The 22916-nt window shown below is 35.6% G+C and overlaps 2 protein-coding genes across 2 annotated transcripts in view; one reads left to right on the forward strand and one right to left on the reverse strand.

Moving 5' to 3' along the window:
* Nucleotides 1-21946, forward strand: part of rb1 (retinoblastoma 1) — a 40113-nt gene extending 18167 nt beyond the window's left edge. Inside the window, exons 18-27 of the mRNA XM_073824134.1 lie at nucleotides 9586-9701; nucleotides 11152-11264; nucleotides 12910-13055; nucleotides 14009-14113; nucleotides 14231-14344; nucleotides 14485-14627; nucleotides 16275-16305; nucleotides 16391-16533; nucleotides 16619-16665; nucleotides 20960-21946. Coding sequence (XP_073680235.1) covers nucleotides 9586-9701; nucleotides 11152-11264; nucleotides 12910-13055; nucleotides 14009-14113; nucleotides 14231-14344; nucleotides 14485-14627; nucleotides 16275-16305; nucleotides 16391-16533; nucleotides 16619-16665; nucleotides 20960-21030 — 1029 coding nt within the window. The 3' untranslated portion in view covers nucleotides 21031-21946. The remainder of the gene's footprint in view (nucleotides 1-9585; nucleotides 9702-11151; nucleotides 11265-12909; nucleotides 13056-14008; nucleotides 14114-14230; nucleotides 14345-14484; nucleotides 14628-16274; nucleotides 16306-16390; nucleotides 16534-16618; nucleotides 16666-20959) is intronic.
* Nucleotides 4862-7363, reverse strand: lpar6b (lysophosphatidic acid receptor 6b). Its single transcript, XM_073824135.1, has one exon. It carries the CDS (start codon nucleotides 6784-6786, stop codon nucleotides 5740-5742), a length of 1047 nt encoding a protein of 348 aa, XP_073680236.1. The 5' UTR covers nucleotides 6787-7363; the 3' UTR covers nucleotides 4862-5739.
* Nucleotides 21947-22916: the final 970 nt, after the last annotated feature.

The following is a 22916-nucleotide window of genomic DNA, read 5'->3' on the forward strand; positions in this document are numbered from 1 at the left end:
AGTTTTATTTTGGATGCGATGAATCGTTCGACAACCCTTAAATAAACTTTAACAAACTTATAGTACAATCTAGTCTTGATGGGAAAATTGTGGATAGCATTTCTACATTCTAGATTATTCTAGATATAATAAGTAATTCTAGATATAAATTAACTTACCATTTTGATTTATCTCATCCATCTTTATCTGAATCTTCTTTCTGATCTCTCTCGGTTAGTTGAACATGCTCTGTTCACCGTCAAGCTTGAGTGAAGGTGCCTTTACCAGATATTAAGACTATATATTGTCACACTAAATCAATAAGTGTGTGCGTGTGTGTGTGCACCATATAACTGTTCAAATATGGATGGGGGTGTGTGGATTTATTATTAATATAGTAGTTCAGCTCTGGATACAGGCGCAGTCTATTTGGAACAGTAAGCAAAAAGTAAAACACATACATTCAGAAAACTTTGGTTAATTATACGTTTTTTTTTTCTTCACATTTATTTATTTTAGTGACTTCATTTACTGCAAATTTAAATTCACACAGTAAGCATATTTCACTTCTATTACTAGATTTTTTTTTTAAACTGAATTTGTGCAGTTTCATATAAAGTGGTGATCTACAAAACACCTAAAATGATGTAACAGTAAGATCAGTTGGTAGAGAATTGCCACTGGTTTTTGTATTTTACTTCTTGTACTTGCATTGTTGTTGCAAATGCTGCTAATTTCTCACAAAGATTGTTATCTAACTAGCTAACGTAGATGAGGTTTTGTCAAAATTGCAAATGACTTGTGAGCATCAGAGAAAGCATTAGTAAGAATGTGTCAAAACCAATTTAGTAATGTTTACATCGTATGCCATAATTTTTGACATTAATTTATGGACTGACTTCACAGCTATTTAACATCCAGCTTGTTGAAAATGTATTTTGTAAAGGAAATGACCACATGATGTGTTGTGCAAGTTACTGTCTAGATGAATATTCCCAGGGCAGTGCATGTTGTGGCGTATTGAAATGTTGAGCGGTACACAGGAAGTGTTAGTTGGATTCTGCATGTACAGAGCTTTATTTAGAATCAGATTTAGTGAGAGATTTCCTCAGAATTTGTCGGATCGTCACAAACATTGATGGTATCAGATGAAATGTTGTTTTGTCTTCTTGTTTACTTAAGTTAAAGACCTGTTATAGATAGATTACTCTCACACATTGTAAATACTCACACGTTGGACCCGAGTGAAGATTACAGATGTGTTGTTGTACAGTTTAAGAAGTTAATGCCTTGCCGCTTGCCAAGTTAATGCACAGAAATCCTGCTGCTTGTGGCACGCACTTCAAAGATAGCATTTTTGTGAATCAACCAGTTTCCACTGAGTAATCATAGGTTGTTTTATTTATATCCAAAAATTCATTTAGGTAGTGTAGTCACTGGTTCCTAATTTTCTAAGCTCTGAACTCTGACATTGTCATCGTTTATTTTTGTAACGCTGTTCTAGTGCTAGGCAGTTTGACCAAAAATCTCTATCACTTTTTTTTAGGATTCTGTCGCTTCGATGGTTTATCACGTTTTTGCCCTTTTCATTAGAATTCATGAAACTGTTGCAGATACTGCATTTTAATCACTATCCAAACAAATGTTACCCGTAGAATGAGCAGATTTTGATTATATGAATTAGATTTGTATAATATCAAAATGCAAAGCAAAAACAGAATGGTCTGATCTTAGCTTTGTGATATTATGCAACATAAAACATCGGAATGAAACAAAAACAGCAAACGGTCTGCATGAGAATGCAGATTCACTCTCTGACAGTAGGTGGAACAGCAGCAATACAGCTTTTTTTGTTAGCCTTACAGGTATAATTTGTTAACATTAGTAAATGTATTAACTAACTCGAACTAACCTTAAACAATACATTTGTAACATTATTTATTATTTTGTTAATGTTAGTTGAAAAATTGGAAAATTAACCTTATTTTAAATAGCTTCCAGTGAAACTATAAAAAAATATAGGTGCTGCCTTAGTCACATTATAAATTAAGCACAAACCGCAAGAATAATTACAAATGGTATTTCTGCACAAAAATACTGTTTTGTTTGAACACTTCTCTATCATACAGTAATGTTAATAAAAAGGTAACTGATAAGTTGAGTCAGGAGAGCAATGGTTGTTTTTGTGGCACAACTTCTGTTAACGGCCGTTTAAAGTTAAATAATTAGTTGTGTGTGATTTAATAAATCTAAAATTTAATACATTCCAGTGTCCTTGTTTGGGGGCATTAAATTCAGAATAGGGTCTAAAATAGTTCTGTAGAAACTATCAGTGTAAGTGTATGCTGAATGGCCAAATGCATACGATATACCGGCTACCGGGCATTTAAAAAAAAAAAAAATTACTCCACAAACATGGAAAACCGCAATAACGGCAGCGTTTTGTTCTTTCTCAGCATCTGATATGTAACATTGCAAGTTCTCATAGGCGATTAAGTTTTTCATGCTCCTTCAATCGCGTAAATTGTGCATTTACATTCAGTCTCCATTATCACAAAACCCACAACACACAACAAAACCACTCCGATCACAGCATCCTTCATTCAACGGTTGTTGACGTTTGTAAATGACGCGAATAAAGCCACCGCTGTCGGCATCTTAAGAGTTCCTGCTGCTGGTGCGAATGCAACCAGAAAAATTAAATTGATTCTAAAATTGGTTCCACTAGCCATTCCTCAATTCTCAAGCTGACTGGTTCCTAGAACAAAGTTCTTAATACTACGCAGTGTGAAAGCACCTAATGTATGCAGTTAACAGGGATGTCCTCTCAATTAACGACGCTGTGTACGTTGCTTAGGAAAATTTTTACTGTTTGGGTAATTTAAAATGTTTTACCGTTCAAACTGGTAAATCGTCCAACTTTTTTTAATATGTATAGTCAAGCCCAAAATTATTCATACCCCTGGCAATTGTGACGATGTACATGATTACTTTTATTTACATTTGAACAAAAATCATGTCCAAAATTATTCAATTATATCACTTTTGGCTTCCGACCAGATCCTCTGACATTTTTCACAGTGCGGAACATCTTGTATGTTTTATTAATACTTTGCACTGTAGCCACTGGAACTTCAAAACATTTAGATATGGTCTTATAGCCCTTTCCTGACTTGTGAGCAGCCACAATGTGCAGCTGCAGGTCCTCAGTGAGCTCCTTTGTGTTAGCCATGACTGTCCACAAACCAACAGCAGAGAGCTTCAGTTTTTTCACCTGTTGAGTTGATTAAAACAGCTGTTCCCGATGAATCCGGGTAATTAGGATGCTTTAGAACAGCTTGGACCAGGGGTTTTCAAACCTGTCCTGGAGCCTCCCCTGCCCTGCACATTTTGTATGTCTCCCTTATTAGGCACACCCAATTCAGGTCTTGCAGTCTCTACTAATGAGCTGATGATTTGAATCAGGTGTATTAGATGAGAGAGACAAGCAAAATGTGCAGGGCAGGGGAGGCTCCAGGACAGGTTTGAAAACCCCTGGCTTGGACTATTTGGAATGAAATAGAACAGGAGTTCTCAACTCTGGCCCTCGAGGTCCATTTTTACTGCAGAGTTTAGCTCCAACTCTAATCAAACACACCTGAACAAGCTAATCAAGCTCTTCCTCATTACAAGAAAGTTACAGGCAGGTGAGTTTGATCAAGGTTGGAGGTAAACTCTGCAGGAAAGTGGACCTCGAGGGCCAGAGTTGAGAACCTCTGGTATAGAACTTTGGATTTTTCCATTGACTGTGACAGATTGCAAAGGGTATGAATAATTTTGGACATGCCATTTTTTGTTCAAATGTAAATAAAAGCTAAGAGATATATTTTTTTCCACAATGATGCCTCTTGTACATAGTCTTATTATCTTTTGGGAGAATTCCGTGTCATTTCCGGTCAAAAAAAACTTGCTGGTTGAAGAAAAGAATTTGCCGGGGGTATGAATAATTTCGGGCTTGACTGTATAAATATATGTATGCAAGGCATTTTATTAAGAAATAAAAGACAATTTATTGACATTTTGTTAGTTTTATTAGCATTTGCATTCAAAAAACAACCTTTACATTCATCGTTTTCAGAAATGCAGTGTGTTTTACACTCACTAGCTTTGAGCTTGAATTGTCCTGGCCGGTATTAAACCGACTCATTCCATTCAGGCTCCTGTGTCTGTGTGTTTGTGTAACAGCAAGATCACATGCAAAGCTTGCTGTCTATCGCATACTGTTTAAAATGCCCTTTAGAGGTATGATTTGAGAGTATTTGTGAGCGTGGCCCCTGGGCATGTGATTGCGCAAGGAATGCAGTGTGAGTGATGGTGCAGGGCTCGTTCAGTCATGTTCAACGCTCCTGAAATGCAGCTTTGATTTGAGTCATTCAGTTCCTTCGTGGTATGTTTTTAAAACTGCATTTAAGAAAGATATTTTAAAATAAGGTAATGAACTTATAAAAGTTACAAAATTATATAATATAAAAATTAGAAAAAAGATTAAAAAAAAATACTGCTTGAGCTATTGCTGGGTAAATCTAACCGCATGCAAGCGACACACCCTGCGGACCTGTTCGTCATCAGCTTAATTTCTTACATTGTCAAACCTTGATTATAATCAGTAGACCAAAGCCCACAAAATGTCATCGTTCTCCATGAGCCTCTCCCTTTTCCTCTTGCAGTTTGTCCTCAGACTAAACGGATATAATGGAATTTGTTTACCTTAGACGTGACTTGGCTTGGATAACAATACAAACTGTCTGAATTGCACAGGAATAAACATGAAATGACACATGGGAATATTTTATCAGAACATTTTTACCCCAAGTGTCAGACTGGCAGTTTTGGTAAATATCACTGTACATAAACTAGAGTTTTATTGCGTTAATACATTTAAATGTAGAACAAAATAATGACATTTTAGATGGTAACACTGTACAATAAGATTCAGCTAACATTTAGTAAATGCAATAGCATATATATAATAACAACTAACAATGGTATTTAATAATTTAGTTCCTTTCTACATATATTCTGTATAAATTAAGAGTGAATTAAAATGTAGCTGTTTATAAACTAAAATGAAACCAGATGCTGTTAAAAATATTCATTATAGGTTACACTTTTTATAATAAGGTGTCATTTGTTAACATGAATGAACAATACATTTATAACACTACTTATTCATCTTTGTTAATGTTAGTTAATAAAAATACAATCGTTTATTGTTCATGTTAGTTCACAGTGCATTAACTAATGTTAACACAACTTGTGATTTTAATAATGCCCTCGTAAATGCTGAAATTTAACATTAACTAAGATGCTGTAAAAGTATTGTTCATTCTTAGATCATGTTAACTGATGAACCTTAGTGTTACCCGTTATTAATTCATGACACATAAAATGCTGCCGTTTAGACTTTTTCAGTAAAAAGGCTTATTTAATCTGTTGTTTGTCTTGAAATGTCGCACTTTGTACAGAAATACTGATATTTCTTTGTCAGGTCTCAGTCATATACAGTTCTTATACAATTACAAGATGAATAATCCATTAAGGAAAATAGTAGTTGGGTTTGGTTTGTAAACGCATCCATTTTAGCACCAAGATGATACTCAGACTTTATACTTTGGCAAGTCTTCAGTTAGTTATCAGTCAGTATATCCTGTGCCAGCCAATTGGCTGAATATGTCAGATGAATACAATTTGATATAAAATAGGTGTAAAAAAGAACTTTGGTTATATTGTAGACTCTTCAATGATGAATTTAACTTTGAGAGAAGTGATTTTATTCATCGAGTCACATCTGGTAACACTGTTGTCAATTGTATTGTTCATCGTGTTTTTGCGGACCGCATAAGACTTTCGTTTAATAGAGTTCTGAATCGTCTCAGAGGTGAAGTAATAGATCACCGGGTCAAAGCAACAGTTGGTCACGGCGATGGAAAATGCGATCGGATAAATCGTCCGGACCACAGACTCCACAGTGCAGTTTGTAATAACCTGACTTCGGACCAAAGTGTAAAAGACCAGATTGACGTTGTACGGAATGAAGCAAAAACAGAAAATCAGCAAGTGCACCACAATCATACGCAATATCTTAGTTTTGTTCAGTTGCCCCCCTCGGCTGATGCTCTCCGGGTGTCGTAAGGTCTGCAGAACCTTCATTGAGCAAATAAAGTTGATCATCAGCGGAATCAAAAAGCCCACAGTTTCCATTAACACTACGACTTTGAACACCTTGGTCTTCCATTGGGAGTTGGAGTAGTTTTCAAAACAGTATGTTTCGTTGTTTGTATACGAAGTTGTGTCCATCACGAAACCTGCGGTGAACGCTCCCGACAGCAGAATCGCCCAGATCAGGCCGCAGGCGATTCTAGCATTGCGTTTGGTCCTCAGTGTCCTAGACGCGAAGGGATATACGATCGCCAGGAAGCGATCCATGCTGATGCACGTGAGGAAAAGGATGCTGCCATACATGTTAGTGTAGAACAAGGCCACTGAGATTTTGCAGAGAGCATCACCAAAAGGCCATTGACGGTTAATGAAGTAGAACGTCCTGAAAGGCAAGCTGAAGACGAAGAGAGTATCTGAGACCACAAGGTTTAACATGTACGTTGTGGTCTCGTTGCGCATTTTCAGTCTGCAAAGGAAAATGTACAAGGCCACCATGTTAAAGAGCAGCCCGAGAATAAAGACAATACTGAAAACGGAGCTGTATAACACGTATTTAAACTCATCGTAGGCACAGCTGCTGCTTGAGTTGTTCTTCCCAGTCATTGTCATTGATTAGAGTTTGGCATAAAGGAGTCAAATCAGTGCTTTTCAATTCTAAGTAAGAGTATACAAATCCAGTCCATTTCACAAAGCTGCCAGAAGGAGTTTCTTACCACTCAGATGTTGCGTAATTCTGTCAAAGTGCGAAAAGCGTGCAAATGTAAGCATGAACAAACCACATGAGTTTACCACCTTCTTTTCCTCTCAACATGACATGGTGGATATTTTTGCATGTGGTTCAATGAAAAGCCGCCTTGTTACCGGCACAGGAAGTTGGTTTCTAGATGTTTGCTCTTCATATCCACAATTCCAAAGTGCTTACAAGATTCTCAATCTCAGTCTTGAGCCTTTGATAGACAAAAAATCCATACCCAGTTGATTTTCTTCACAAAGAACAGTGACGTGAAATTTCCACCAACCGGCCTGGTTTCATTTCAGTTTCTTGTTCCTGTAATTGGCTTTCCATCTCTGGGTGACTTGGGGTGTGATCGTCTTTGTCTCCACGAGATCTTAGTCATAGTCTACATACTTTTGTTGTAGCCATGTGAGGCTTTTAGTATCCAACCTCTGCTGTTCAGTCTCTGGTTTACACAGTGAGTGTTCTTCATATGGGCGACTGAAAGGCAGGCGAGAGGGTGGGGCTTGAGTTCAAGCACCTCCTATCAGTCTGTTGCTCTCTCATGCATGTACTAGACATGAAAATAAGTTGTGTACACAGTTTATATTGGTTTGAATACTTCTTTTAGACTCATGGCTGACCATATTGTGGGGAAGCAATGTTTCTGCAATATTGAAGATAAGATCTTATTTTTTTCCATTTGTTAGTGTAGTATAGGCATCTAGATCCATATCCAAAATTGGTGTCACCTAAAACATGAACCATTGCACAAGCCTCTTTTTATCAAGTAAAGTCCAAACCACTTTAAGTATAGTTGTATTACATATTTTTGATTCTGTACTGCTAGAATGAGCACTTCAGAGACTGGCTAATTTTTTACTTTAAAAACAATGTGAATTTCATTGTTTAATAAAAGTTTTTTTTAATTGTATTTATTATAGTCATACATCATACACTACCAGTCAAAAGTTTTTGAACAGTAAGATTTTAATAATTTTTAAAAGAAGTTCTGCTCACCAAGCCTGCGTTTATTTGATCCAAAGTACAGCAAAAACAGTCAAATTGAAATATATTTTTACTGTTTAAAATAACTGTGTTCTACTGCGATCAATACAAAATTTTCAGCATAATATGCTGATTTGCTGTTCAAGATTCGTTTATGAATTGAAAGTTTATGAATTTACCAAGGATGCTTTAAATTGATAAAGTGTTGATAAAGACGTTTGTAATGTTACAAAAGATGTCTATTTCAGATAAATGCTGTTCTTCTGAACTTTCTATTCATCAAAGAAACTTCAAAAAATTCTGATCAGCTGTTTTCAACACAAATGTTTTTGTAGCAGCAAATCAGAATATTACAATGATTTCTGAAGGATCATGTGACTGGAGTAATGATGTTAATTACATTTTAAAATATATTCAGATAGAAAATAGTAAAAAATTTCAATTTTACCGCACTTTGCTGTACTTCGGATCTAATGAATGCAGGCTTGCACTTCTTACTGTTCAAAAACTTTTGACATGTAGTGTATGAAAAGAGTTTATTTTGGAGCTCATGATTTTTCAGATCTTTGCTAGAAAGTGGTTTGTCCTTTTTGTTTTGCTTTTTCCTCGTGGATTCTTTTTGATTATAAAGGGTGTGTGTTGTAAGCAAAAGCACATTGCTCATTGATTCCTAGCACTTACAAAGAGGGATTGCCAGTCCAAAGTTCACACATTTACCTCGACGTGACATCATACGCACAGCATATTATGCAAACTCATATAGCTTGTAAATCAAGGGGAGTGTCAAGAGTTCATTACACTTTTTGTCCAACCGGTTTTGAATAAAATTATTGGAGTCAAAAGCATGCAAAGTAAAAAAAATCAAACCTTTTTTCCTTAACCTTCTGTTAATGTTTTCTTTCAGATTATCAACTGTTTGAAGTGTGAATTAAGTGTATTTTTATAGATTTTTTTTTTATCTCTAAAAAGTCTCTTATATAGCTTAAAGGGATAGTTCTATCATTTATTACCCTCATCCTCATGTCGTTCCAAACCCATAAGACCTTTATTCATCTTTGGAACACAAATTATAGATATTTTTGATGAAATCCGAGAGCTTTCTGATCGTGCATAGACAGCAATGCCTCTGACATGTTCCCAGGCCATCATTAAAATAGTCAATATTGACATTAGTAGTTCATCCGTAATGTTATGAAGCTACAAGAATGACTTTACTCCACAATTTCTTCTCTTTTGTGTCAGTCTTTGACATCCATTCACAAGAGTAATCAATGACAGAATTTTCATTTTTGGATTAACTAACGCTTTAATTATAAATTTTTTTCTTTCTTTATCAAAAGTAATATTTGGAAATAAAATAAGAATGAATTTATTAACCACATAGTGTTTGGACTTCAATTCTTTTTTTCTACTCTTGTGGGAAACGTCACTATATGATTCACTGAAGAAAGCTTGCAGCCGAAACATCTGATTGCTCTGTTGCTAAATTAAAATAAGTTGAAAGTGATTAAGAAGATTAAGCGAGTGCGGATCCCTTGAATATGAATCCACATAGTGTTCAAATGAAATTCCTAACAGGGCCTCATTCAAGATAAGTTGCATTGTTTCCTCTAATTAGTTCTTCATTATAGACATTCTCGGTTTCGGATCAGTGATGTAACTCAACATCTTGTTCTTCTGTGCAGGACTCTCCTCTCTTTGACCTCCTTAAACAGTCTTGCGAGGAAGGACCTGGGGAACAAGCAGAGCCACCTGCGACACTAAACCAACCCCTCCATCACAACCACACTGCTGCTGACTTGTAAGTCACCCCTCAGAACAAGGGCTGTGCAATTCTGAACCACTAAATCAACATCCTGTTTGAAACTATACCACGTCATACCGTATGCAAAAGAATCAATTTCTGTTCTAGCTGCCTTTGATACTGGAGTTTGTTTAAATTGATGAATCAATCCTTTTGAAGTCAATTTCTACCGCTTCTCAGACGATGCTGCCCATGCAGCTGCGATGTCTAAAATTAATTTCGGTTAGAGGAAATGTGCCCCGTTCTGACTTAGGAAGTTATTGCGTAACTAGAACATTGGGAAGCAGACAAAATCAGCACGAGATTGTTCTTCCGATGTGAACTTGCATCTGAATCAACATCTATATGACGTTTATTTGGTCACACTCAAACATTAGGATCTTAGCCTTTTACACAAAATACATCAACACTGATTAGCAAAATATTTAGCTTTAGTCTTCATTTAAAAAGGGGATTCAATTTCCTTAGATTACTAAATGATTTTATCATGTGATTTTACTTTTATTGGGGCATTTTGAAGGGATTATGTTTAATCGGTGTACATGTAGCTAAAAAAACAGCGAATGTAATTTATTTGAGTATATTCTAATAATAATAATAATAATGCTTCTGGGAATTCTGGGCCTATGATTTCCAGCAGAGCTATGTGATGAAATACCTATTGCATAATTCAAAGTCTGATTAGTCATAGTTTAGTGTATTGCAGCACTGTAAGATTAATGCTAGTTTCGGGGGGGCACCTCTCCGTGAGAACAGTGGCGTGATTTCTTTTGATTAACAAACAGGGAACCAAAAGTCTGGAAAGTTTTAGGTTGCAAACAAGCTTGTAGGTTACTAGGCCTGAGACAACGCCTGTCTGTGAGCTGTGGAAAGTCTATGGTATACAAATTTGTCTCTAAAATAAGGTTAACCACTTGCATATGGTCAGCCTTGTGTGCTAGTCTTGTGTGGTGGTGGGAAACAGTTGACATTTCAGTTCATGCAAATTCATGTTGCATTAATATACAGTATGTATGTAGACTTCCCCTTTGAAATCTAAGTCAAACAAATTTAACAAACCAATACTTAAGTAATTAGGTGCTAATCTTCCTCTCCAGTGAGTTGACTCCCAAAAACCGTTGTTACTGGATTATTGATGAGTTATACATTAAACTTGATGACTGAATCAGTCTGCTTTGTGAATGAATCATTCTTTTGAGCTGGTATTTTTTAATGAATCTGATCTGATTCCAAAGATAATTCTAAAGACTGAATGATTTGTTCACCTCCTAAATATTTTGAAGTTATTTGTGTATAAATGAAGACTTAATGAGCATATGAGACTTCAAAAGTGTTAGAAAATCTGTGAAACATTTGTACAGTATTTTAACCAGTGACATTGTTTAGCCCTCTCATTTTCAAAAGCAAAATGTGAATGTAATGTGTTTAACCTTCTCACTTTCACTAGGTATCTCTCTCCTGTGCGGCCGAGCCGTCAACCCCCAGCAACGGAGGCCGAGCTCCCCACACCAGGCACCAAAGCACTCCGTTCAAACTCTCTGAGCCTCTTCTACAAAAAATGTAGGTTAAAGCAGAGCTTACCTTTATACACAAGCTATAATAGCGTGCATTAATAGCGTTGCTTTTGCTTTTTTCTCATTCAGTATTTTAAGTGAAATTTGTAGTACAAAATAAACAATGCTAATATTACAAAATATAACATTAAAAACTATAAATCACTAGTTTTTCTAAAGAAACATTGTCCAACAGCAACACCAGCAGGTACAGTTACAGCAGGAGGCAAGTTCATTCTTGCCTCCCCTGAGCCCATTAAGTTTTAACAGACCCCTAAAGTGTTCCGTGAGAGGAGGCAATGCCTCCATCATAATATAATTGGATATGACTGGTTATGATCAACTGTGATTGGTTCATGCGGTAACTCCTACCTCTAGTGTTCTTTCAGTTTGTGAAACAGTCTGAATGAACAATAAAATGATGTTAATGGGAAGACCAATATAAAAAATTGAGTAAACGACTCACACTTAGATATAAGCACTTTGTTACATCAAAATAAGACTTGGCGTATGGTGTATGAACAAGATCTATGGGAGTTTTTAGTGAGTGATCGGCTGTGACCAATATTTACAGAGCTTTGAAGACTGATGATCCGAAAAATTCAAATAGTTAACTGTTAAAAAGAATAGTTGAATGTAAGTGCATAAAAAAATATTGTTTAAATTGTTACTGCCTTGAGTTGTTATTTTGGTATAAATGTAAAATGCCTAAAAACACTAACTTGAGATTTGTATTTGGTTTTAATAGAATATTGATTATATGTGATGCGATCTGGGAAAACCAGTCGGATGTCGCACCCAGACGTTTTCAGGAAATTAAAAAAAAATAGGTTGAATGGCAATTTTTTTGGTCAACATTAGGTTTTCATTAAATGAATCTGTAACATCTTGTCTCATCTCTGAAAATATCTAGGCAAAGTTCACTTGTTTAGTTCAGAAAAATATTGCAGCAAGAAATGCCTGTCTTTCTCTTATGTTAAGAATGCACTGCTTTCTCTAAACACCACAAAAACAGGTAACCGATCAAAATAAGCCACAAAACATATTTAATAAAGGTGTATCAGTGCACATTCCCCGCCAATCCTGTGTAAACTATGGCATGCAAAGTTTTTTTTTTTATTTCTTTATTTTTAAATATTGTGTGATGGCCCACAACAACACAGTCTGAAGTACTGTAGCTGCTCACTTAAACAATCTCACTCATCTTAATCTGCTCAAACTTGGTAATAGTCTGTTTGAGTAATGATGTAGTATAGCGCTCCTGACTTGACAGACAGCTCTTGTTAAACCCGTGAGGTAAAAGTCAAACCCGTCTCATTTTAAACCCTTTTTTCTCACAATTCTGTTTCTGAGAATCAAAGCTATCAGCCAACTTAAGATAGCCATAACTTTTATTACAGTTTTGTAAAGGGCTTTCATATGGATTCCAAACCTTAAGCTTCCTAGATCACATCAAATATTATTAATGTAAAAATGTAAAATTGGATTTTTTTATTTATTTTTTCTGATAGTGTAAGTAATGTTTATTTAACCAAAAAATGGGACTGGGTCACGATTTACATTTGATGTAAAAACAAAAACATTTCAGAGCACCACTGCACACCACTGACTTTATTATTATTATTATTATTATTTTTTTTTTTGTCTTTCAGTATACAGGATGGCCTATCTGCGACTGAAAACACTGTTCTCGCACCTGCTGACCTCACACCCAGAACTGGAGCCAATAATATGGACCTTGCTTCAGCACACCCTCCAGAACGAGTATGAATTAATGCGAGACAGACACTTAGACCAGGTACTACCAGCTCATTTTTCATAAATTTTACAATAATACTAGGGCTCTGCCCCCTAATAGTCAGCTAACCATTAGTCAACGAGAAGTGGCTTGGTCGACCAAAATTAGTCGCTTAGTTGCAGAAAAAAACATTCCACAGGAAGTGGCGAAGTCGAGCAGTCTGAAAGACAGATCATTAACGGCTGGTTTATGTGGTAATATCAGGCAGGGCATCAAAACGCTCACCTGTCGTTTATCAACTTCAAATACGTTTTTTCATCTGAAAGATGTATGTAGTAACAACGTTACGTTGCAGCTCAATCTTATGTTAACCTAGAAAAATGTGAGCTATTCAAGTGTCTGTGTTGAGTGTGAAACCCTGAACAGTAGCACACTTACTTCATGACAGATTAAGGCGCCGGTGCAGTACCTTGCTCTTAAAATACTTCTCCATCATTTGCGGTCATACAAATATATCAATAGAGAGTTTAATGTCTACTTTTAAATTAACCAATTCAAAATATTGTTAGATTATGTAATCGGAATTAAACATGCATACAGTCGCATCACTTCTGTGGAGGTGACTAGAGTCAGGTTAAGCTGAAAACAAAGAAAGCACTTGTTTATCAAGAAATTATTAAACCATTAATGCAATGTCCTTGCTGTTTTTCCCTGGCACATTCTTAACTATTACATCTGCCAGTGCACTGTGGCTAGCTGTTTTTGCTTGAGCACTTATTAGGCTATGTGGGCAATTAAAGGCTCATTATTATGATTTATATGGTTTATTATTAAACATGCAACTAATAGTCGACTAATGCTTGAAATGAATGAATTTGGTCAACAAGAAAAATCTTTAATCGAAGGCAGCCCTTAATAATATCTTGCATTTGCATTCTGTTACCTTTAACATATGTTCAGTGTAATGTTTTAAAAACCCTCTCCTCCTTTTTCTTTTTTTTTTTTTTTTGCAGTTGATTATGTCTGCTATGTATGCCATATGCAAGGTGAAAAACGTGGACTTGCGCTTCAAAACAATTGTGACTGCTTACAAAGAGATGCCAAATACTAATCAGGAGGTGAGACTCAGTCATTTGTGTTCTCTTTTAAATGTTTGAATTCTGATGATCATTCTGAATGAATCTAAAGTAATGTTAACAAACACCCAACCCATCTTTCTCTTCATTTTTTCCCAGACATTTAAGCGTGTGCTTATCAGAGAGGGTCAGTACGACTCTATCATTGTCTTCTACAACCTGGTCTTCATGCAGAAGCTTAAGACTAACATCCTTCAGTATTCCTCTCCTCGGGTGAGAAGCTCACTTTTACTTTTATTGAATCAAACTTTACCTGTATTATACTGCCCCCTAGTGGCTTGGAATCATATTCAAATTAATACATTTCACAGCAATCTGTGGTTGACCTAAGGGTGTTTCTATTTGTTTCCCAGCCGCCGCCTCTGTCTCCCATTCCCCGTATCCCCTGCAGCCCCTATAAAAACTCTCCTCTGCGGGTGCCTGGTAGCAATAACGTCTACGTCTCCCCTTTGAAAAGCAGCCGTATGTCTCCATTGGTCATGACCCCACGGAGCAGGTCGGTGTTAACATCTGTCATTGTCCATCAATTTTGGACACATTCAGAATCTTTACACAGGGTTTCTTTACACAAAGCATTAAAAGTCATTAAATTGATTTTGCGAAAATTAAGGCCTTAAATGGCATTAAAAAGCATTAAATTGTTTTATACAGGCATTAAAACTTTAGATAGTGTTGAAGAAACAAATATTACCAATTTATCTTGAATGTAGCCTGTATAATTAATAACTTTGATTCACTGTCGCGAAGTATGATAAACACGGAACCAGTTTGGTAATTGCTTCTGGCCGGTCCAAAATTGTGTGACACAGACTTTTTAAGAGCGGCCAGTTTTAGCCTCTAAGAAATTTCTGAAATTTTTCTGTTTAGAATTGATGATATTTGAAATTTTGAAATCTGCAAATAAACGCTGACATTTTAAGCTGTCTCCTAAACCATTTCTAATTATGTTCAGCTGAGTAATGTATGTTCATTGCTGCCTCATTGTAAGGCCGCATGAAAAAAATGCATTATAATATACGCATTCATACACAGCCGTGTTAAGTTATTGGTTGCGTATGGCATTAAAAATGTCATTAAAAAAGGCATTAAATAAGATTTGAAAATCCTGCAGAAACCCTGTTTACATTTTAAATTCTGTATTGTCTTTTGACTAGATAACTTTATTTTTGCTGTATTATTTTGGGATGAGACATGATGATTAGTGAGGTTTTCTAGTATGTTAACCTGGACCACAAAACCAGTCTTAGGTAGCATGGGTATATTTGTAGCAATAGCCAAAAATGCATTGTATGGGTCAATATTATCAAATTTTCTTTTATGCCAAAATAAAGATTATGTTCCATGAAGATATTTTGTAGGTTTCCTACTGTAAATATATCAAAACTTAATTTTTGATTAGTAATATGCTTCATTTGGACAACTTTGGCGATTTTCTCAATATGTGACCCTGGACCACAAAACCAGTCTTAAGTCGCTGGGGTATATTTGTAGCAATAGCCAAAAATACATTGCATGGGTCAAAATTTTTGATTTTTCTTTTATGCCAAAAATCATTAAGAAATTAAGTAAAGTTCATGTTCCATGAAGATTTTTTTGTAAAATTCCTACTGTAAACATATGAAAATGTAATTTTTGATTTGTAATATGCATTGTTAAGAACCTAATTTGGACAACTTTAAAGGTGATTTTCTCAGTCTTTTTGATTCTTTTGCATCCTCAGATTTCTGATTTCAAATAGATGTATCTTAGTCAAATATTGTCCTATCCTAACAAACCATACATCAATAGAAAGCTTATTTATTGAGCTTTCATATGATGTATAAATCTCAGTTTTGTCAAATTTAACCTTATGACTGGTTTTGTGGTCCAGGGTCACATATTTAGTTTTTTTTTTTTTTTTTTTTTTTGCACCCTCAGATTCCAGACTTTCAAATGCTTGTATCTCAGCCAAATTTAGTTTTATCCTAACAAACCATACATCTATGGAAAGCGTTCATGTATAAATCTCAGTTTCAAGTTGACCCTTATGGTTTTGTGGTCTAAAGGTCACATATTTTTAACTAAAAAAATTACAAGATTATGTGATTTAGTGTGTGTTTGTATTAATTGTCCTGTATCTTTTCTTTTATGGCATCCTGGACAGAATTCTTATATCTATCGGCGAATCCTTTGGGGTCAGTGATATAAAGCACTTATTAAAAGTTCAGTCCATTTTTAAATGTGTTAGACTTTATTTAAAAACTCTTTTCATCTCAACAGTCTGCAGACAAGTTTCAGAAGATTAATGAGATGGTGAGCAGCACCGATTGGTCTCTCAAGAGGAGTCTGGATGGAGGCTCCGCCCCCAAACCCCTGAAGAGATTACGCTTTGACATGGATGGACAAGATGAAGCGGACGGAAGGTGGGATTTATCTTCTCTTTTTTTATTCATTTATCTCTCCAAGTTTGAATCCAGTGAATCATTAAGAATGTTTGTTCATTTTTAGCAAATCAAGTGGCGAGTCAACGCTGATCCAGAAGCTGGCTGAGATGAGTAAGTTTCCTACAACCTACGTGCATGTCTGTTGTCTGAGTTGTGAGCTGGATTTCCCAGTACCACAAAGACAAGCCATCACACTTCCTCATGTCTGTATGTTTTTTTTTTGTTTGTTTTTTTGTATTTTTGTAATGAGTCAGATGGTGGTGTTTAATGTATGTTTACATAGTAATTGCATATGATAGTAAGAATTTCAAAAAGTAAATGGTTATATATTTTAAATGTAATTTATTCCTGTGATGGCCCAGCTGAATTAGTGTCATCATGATCATTTATGCTGATTTGGTGGTCAACATTTTGACATTTCTTATTATCAATGTTAAAACAGTTGCTTACTACTATTGTGGAAACCGATTCTTTGAATAGAAAGTTCAAAAACAGCATTTATTTGAAATCCACAATGTTATATACATATTTTGGACTATGGAGGGCGCCATTTTGATGTGAAATGGTTGCACTTGGTAAGCTACTGGTGTTACCTGTTGCTATTTTTACTGCAACACAACTCTGAATACACAGCTTGGAAAATGAAATACTGATTCAATGACCACCGCTACTGAAAGACTGGTGGTGATGGATATAAGCGTAGGCTTAAACCAAATGTTGTACCATCGATTTTTCCCCTCAAGGAGACAAACCACCCCCAGATATCGAGTGAAATCTGCGAAAAGAAACAGTGTTAATTTTGACAGCAAATTTTGATTTAGTTTTAGTCCATAGTCTTTTGACTAAAATGGCATTTAGTTTTTTCATTTAGTCATCTGAATTGTTTTAGCTTTAGACTAGTTTTAGTTGACTAAATATAAGATTTTAGTCTACTAAATGTACAGTAAATTTAATCGGCTAAAATCTAATGGGTTTAGTTACAGTGTAATGCATTTCTCGCAAATTTCCAAACTCATTATAAAGGTTTGATATTAAGGTTTTATCATGATAGACACCGATTTAACTGCGGTGACACAACATACCTTTGTATTAAAATTAAATGAAACCACTTCTCATAAAGAACAAGAACATGGTCTTTTCGAATAATTACAAATGGTTATATAGGCTAATTGTGCGTTCTTTATAATAACTTGTTTACCATGTTCTTCATTCTTTCAAAAAGACATTTATTTCTATAAAGAAATTTGGATTAATCTTTATTAGGGCTACTAAATTGATTCAGTAATGAGCAGTGATTGATTTTTCTGTCTGTCTTTTGTTGCTTGATTAACATCAATAGCATCAATAACCTGACAATAGCAACTAAATTAGGCTGCTGTCCTTTTAAAAGTGAATGTACGGATGCAATGTACTGATACACATCCGGTATTCTCCCAACTGTTTACGTTCACTTAAGGCAAGACACTGAAGGTGAATAGGGTTAAAAAAAAAGTAACTAATAGTTATCGCCTTACTTACCCAGTTGATTGATTACATTGATAATTTCAAACATTTTTTGTATTACAAGTTTTCTAAAATGTTAGGTTTAAATATGCAAATGAGGCATTATTTAATTAAATATGCACTAATTTGCATACATTTCTAGTACACAAATCTAAACACTGGATGAGGTCAGTTTCAAATTGTTAAATTTTTTTTTTTGACATATTAGAGTCAAATGTTTTTACAGAGGGGATTTTGGGTATCTAATTTTGTCACTCTTAGAAACTTAGAAAAACGTTTTGGTTTTTTTACCATTTTTGGGGGAATAAAATGTATAAAATAAAGCAAATTATATATCAACAAATCCCTCTGTAAAAACTTTCAGAATATAGACTAATATATAGACAATAGAAATAAAAATGTAAAGTTTGGTGTGTGTAAGTGCTACTGAAGTGGAGATTTATGGCTCAGTTTAGGAGAAAAAACTCAATGGCCTTTAAAAATATGTATTGTAATTGAAATCTATTGACACGAATAGATAAAGGGCTATGAAAGAAACACTTAACAGTGTCTTTTGGGTGTTTTCTTTCCACTAGTCTGAAAAAAAAACACTTTATGAAACACCAAAAAGCCCAAAATCTCAAACTTGACAGGTGCATGAAAAAACAGTGTTTTTGTCTGCAGTGTCTCCCTTTAAGGCGTAATCGATTGTGTTTATATGAATACTTGTGAACACAAACAATTCTACATCATTATGTGTGTATTTCTCCATTCATGCGATGTGAAAGTACTCATGTGCTGTGTGAAACGTGCTCCAAAAGCCGGACCGAATTGAGTTCGCTTTTGTGTTTTCCCAGATAGTGACTTTTTTTGAACATTTTATGAGACATGCAGCTAGTTTATGTTCCGTCTAATCGATGAATAGGCTATGATACAATTCATATGTACGCATCTAACCTCCTAACCACGCAGCAGATTCGTTCTGAAAAAATGTCTTCTCAAATTGTCCCTCCCTAACATTTTCGTCTCGTTTTTATCAGTTGACAAAAATGTCAATAGATTTCCATCATAGTTTTTGTCATTCAAAATGAGTTTTAGTTCGTTATATCCTTTTCGTCTGTGAAAAAAATGTTGACAAATTATTCGTCAATGAAATTAACACTGCTGAGAAACTCCTTCAGTGGCTCAAACGTCATGACAAACATCGCATGTTTACATCCTGCCAGGATGGCATCTAGCGTTTCTTGTCTCTGCCAATTGTAAGCTCTTTCAGTAGCTGTGGTCTACTAAAAGCCTCAAAGGCATTAGGGTGGAGAGAACAAAGACATTGGTCTTTAGAAAGTTTTATTCATCCACAGGCATCTTCCCATTCTTTTCTTCTCTTCTTATGGCTAGCAGTGAAGACTTACAGTATCTCACAAAAGTGAGTACACCCCTCACATTTCGGCAACCATTTTAGTATATCTTCTCAAGGGACAGTACTATAGAAATAAAACTTGGATATATTTTAGAGTAGTCAATGTGCAGCTTGTATAGCAGTGTAGATTTTATGGTCCCCTGAAAATTACTCAACATACAGTACACCCTAAGTGAACTTGTCCAAAGTGTCAATATATTGTGGTAGCACCATTGTTATCTGGCACTGCCTTAATCATCCTGGGCACCACACATGCTGGACACCATCTGACCCAAATAAGTTTATCTTATAGTCTCGTCAGACCACAGGACATGGTTCTAGTAATTCATGCTCTTGGACAGGTTGTCTTCAGCAAACTGTTTGCTATAGTTTTGTCCCTTGAGAAGATATACTTAAATGGTTGCTGAAATGTGAGGGGTGTACTCACTTTCGTGACATACTGTACATCTAATCTGTAGCCCTTCATCTGAAAATTACAACCAAAACCTGCACAATGTGGCATCGCATCAGGATTATATTTTTTCGAGTTGTCTTGTGGTAAAACAAAATGCAACTGGTAGCGCCAGTAGCTCAGAGTACAGCCATTTCGTGTCATCAAAATATTGGCGCCCCCCACCCCCAAGTCCAAAATATGTGTAAAACTATGTGGATTTTTAAATAACATAAATCTTCCATGGTTTTTCTACTTAATATATTCAGTAAGAGACATAATTGATATTATATTAAGCCATACAAGTCTTAATACTTATCTTTTATCTTTTGTGATAAACCAAAAGAAAATATTGTTTGTTAGTCATTTATAAGTCTGGCATCTGTGCAATAACAGCTTTACATCATGTAACACTTTTGATTTGTTGAGAAGCTGTTGTCTAACAGCTGAGATGCACAAACCTATGTGTTGCTCTGCTAAAAAACAATAACCGCTTAATAACAAGTTCCTCATGCTGATCTTGTTTTAGATGCATCCTGCTTTGTATTTTTGCATTACTTCACTTTTTTCTGCATTCTCACATGCGGATAACATGAAGTAGACCTGAACTATTAATTGTAAAACGAAAACAGTTGTTCATTTTGGAAGGCAGTTTTGACTAATCAACACCCTGGAACTATTGTGTCATTATGTATTAATATATATCCTGCAAAAGGCAGTTGATCATAAATGAAATGATTAAGAATGATTTCTGAAGTGTGACTGGAGTAATTGCTGCTTTTGCCATCAGATGATACAATTTTCCAATATTTTTAAAATAGAAAAAGTTCTTTTAAATTATAGTACTTCTACAAAATGATTATTATTCAGATAAGAGTTTTCAGAATCAAAATTAAGAATGATAAGAATCTCATATTTTTCAGCTGAATACTCAACTCAACTTATTTTGTATTCTGCCTAGTTAGATTCAGACAGAAACATTGCAAAATACTGTAATCATCAGATGCAAGTCATTGTGGTATAATTCAGCATCACGTTAAAGGCTATTGCTTAAACATTTGTTCTTGTCCTTTCAGGCTCGACACGTACTCGTATGCAGGAACAGAAACTAAAGGAGGAGTCCGTTAAAGAGCATCCAGAGCCCTAAATAAAACCCACTGTGTGCTGCCTGAGGAAAACCACTCCACCATTGAAAGGGAAACGCTGACAAGCCTGGGTTGTTTGGACTCATCCGCCTATTTTAGTATTTAAGCGGTGCACTGCATTTCCTGAAATAGCACAGGTGCTGTTCTTGTGTTGTTTCATTTTTAGTTTGTTTTAAGTGTGTGAGGGTTCCATGAAGGTTTTATTCTTTTAGTAGTTTGTTGAGGAAATAACATGACGCATACCTCTTAAAAAGACAGTTCACCTGAAAATGAAAATGGTCTTTATTTACTCACCCTCAAGTTGTTCTAAACCTGTATGAGTTTACCAAACATTTGATGTTCCCCATTTGGGGACCAGAACAGGTTAACAGTAAAAAAATGAGACAATTTCATTTTTGGGTAAACCATCCCTTTTAATTGATCTACAGATGTATACAAACTGGCCGGTTTAGTGTGTCATGCTGATAATTTATTGTTTTTGTATTTCCATTAATTTTAGAGCTGCCTGCTTTTCCTCATTGCTCTCCAGGAAATTGTGATTTACACAAGGTGTAAGATCAAATTGCGACAGTGTTTCCTTTAATCATGTATTGCGATGGCCTTTTGCGGATTTGAACCCCGCTGGTGGTTTTTCTCATTTTTTCTGAGGATCCAATAGTTAATGGATTTGTTTTGGGAGTGTATGATAAATTTGTTGGCGTTTAAGCATTACTGGGTTTTTAGGACACGACTGTTGTGTGAGTGGATGTGCATGTGTGGCGATCATCTTTGTTCTTCCTGGATCGCGTTGTTGTTTCTGCTGTTGGATTTTAAGACTGTTTTAGAGCTTTTGTTACTAATATTCAAAAAATTATGTTATACCTCAAATGTTCGTTTTGGAAGATTATGTAATGCCTCAAAAGTTTAACAACTGACTTGTTTAAAGAAAAGTGATGTGTGTCCTGTTTTGATTCAAGGAAGACAGTGGCACATTTACCTGCTTCTTGTTGACACAAACTAAGACTGTAGCCATGGCACATGGTGCTGAAATTATAAATCACGTTTGTTTTTTCGATGAAATGTTTAGGCAAGTGTTGGCAGATGTATTCCTTACCGGAATGCTGTTTGTCAGGAAGCGACATGCTCGCAAATTTCTTGCTGGCATTAGTTGTATTCAGAGTTCAGAGATTTATCTCTTACCATCTTATTTTTTTTTTTTGTAGAAGCTTGATCATTTTTACTTTGAAATCGTTTTTGCATCCACACTTCCCGATAGTTGCGAAATGATCTATTTCAGAAGTGGGTCACCCATGTCTCGAATAGTGGAACATGTCTGTACGTGAAGGTTGAAGGTGAAATTCAATGCCGTTTGTTCATTCAAATTCCCCCATCACATCATTTATGGTTTTTAATGTACTGCTAGCGTCACAGAATAGACGCTCACAAAGGCTCTGCTTTGTCAGCAGTGGCTTCTTTGAAAAGGTTATCAGTACATCATCATCAGAAGTGCTTGTGCTTGTGAAAGTTCAATGCAGCGTAACTGGGTTAAATTTCTTATTATGTGATGAAACCAATAAGGGGGTGGTAAAATGGTTTAAAGCTGGGATGCACAATTCAGAGTAACTAATTGGCTTCTGTCGCTTACCTAATGACATGCTTTGGACTTTGGATCTTGCATGCATGCTGTATATCATGACATGTTATTCAAAACGCTTATCTACAGCAGCTGAACTGCTATACTGAACAATGCACGCACAAGGGCGGCTGCTGTTCTAATAAAAGGAAATGAATAAGTCCTTTTGAACAGATAAAAGAGACGATGGGGAGGCTGGTCTTGGGACATCCTCCTTCTACTGTGTTTTCTACCTCACACCACCTCTGGTAGCTGATTTTGCTGTGCTGGTTTGGC

The sequence above is a fragment of the Garra rufa genome, chromosome 19 (genome assembly GCF_049309525.1).
Source record: "Garra rufa chromosome 19, GarRuf1.0, whole genome shotgun sequence".
NCBI classification, from domain to species: Eukaryota; Metazoa; Chordata; class Actinopteri; order Cypriniformes; family Cyprinidae; genus Garra; species Garra rufa.

What these genes read in the sequence shown, in the direction of transcription:
- lpar6b (XM_073824135.1), bottom strand. Translation starts at nt 6,786, where the DNA reads ATGACAATGACTGGGAAGAACAACTCAAGCAGCAGCTGTGCCTACGAT.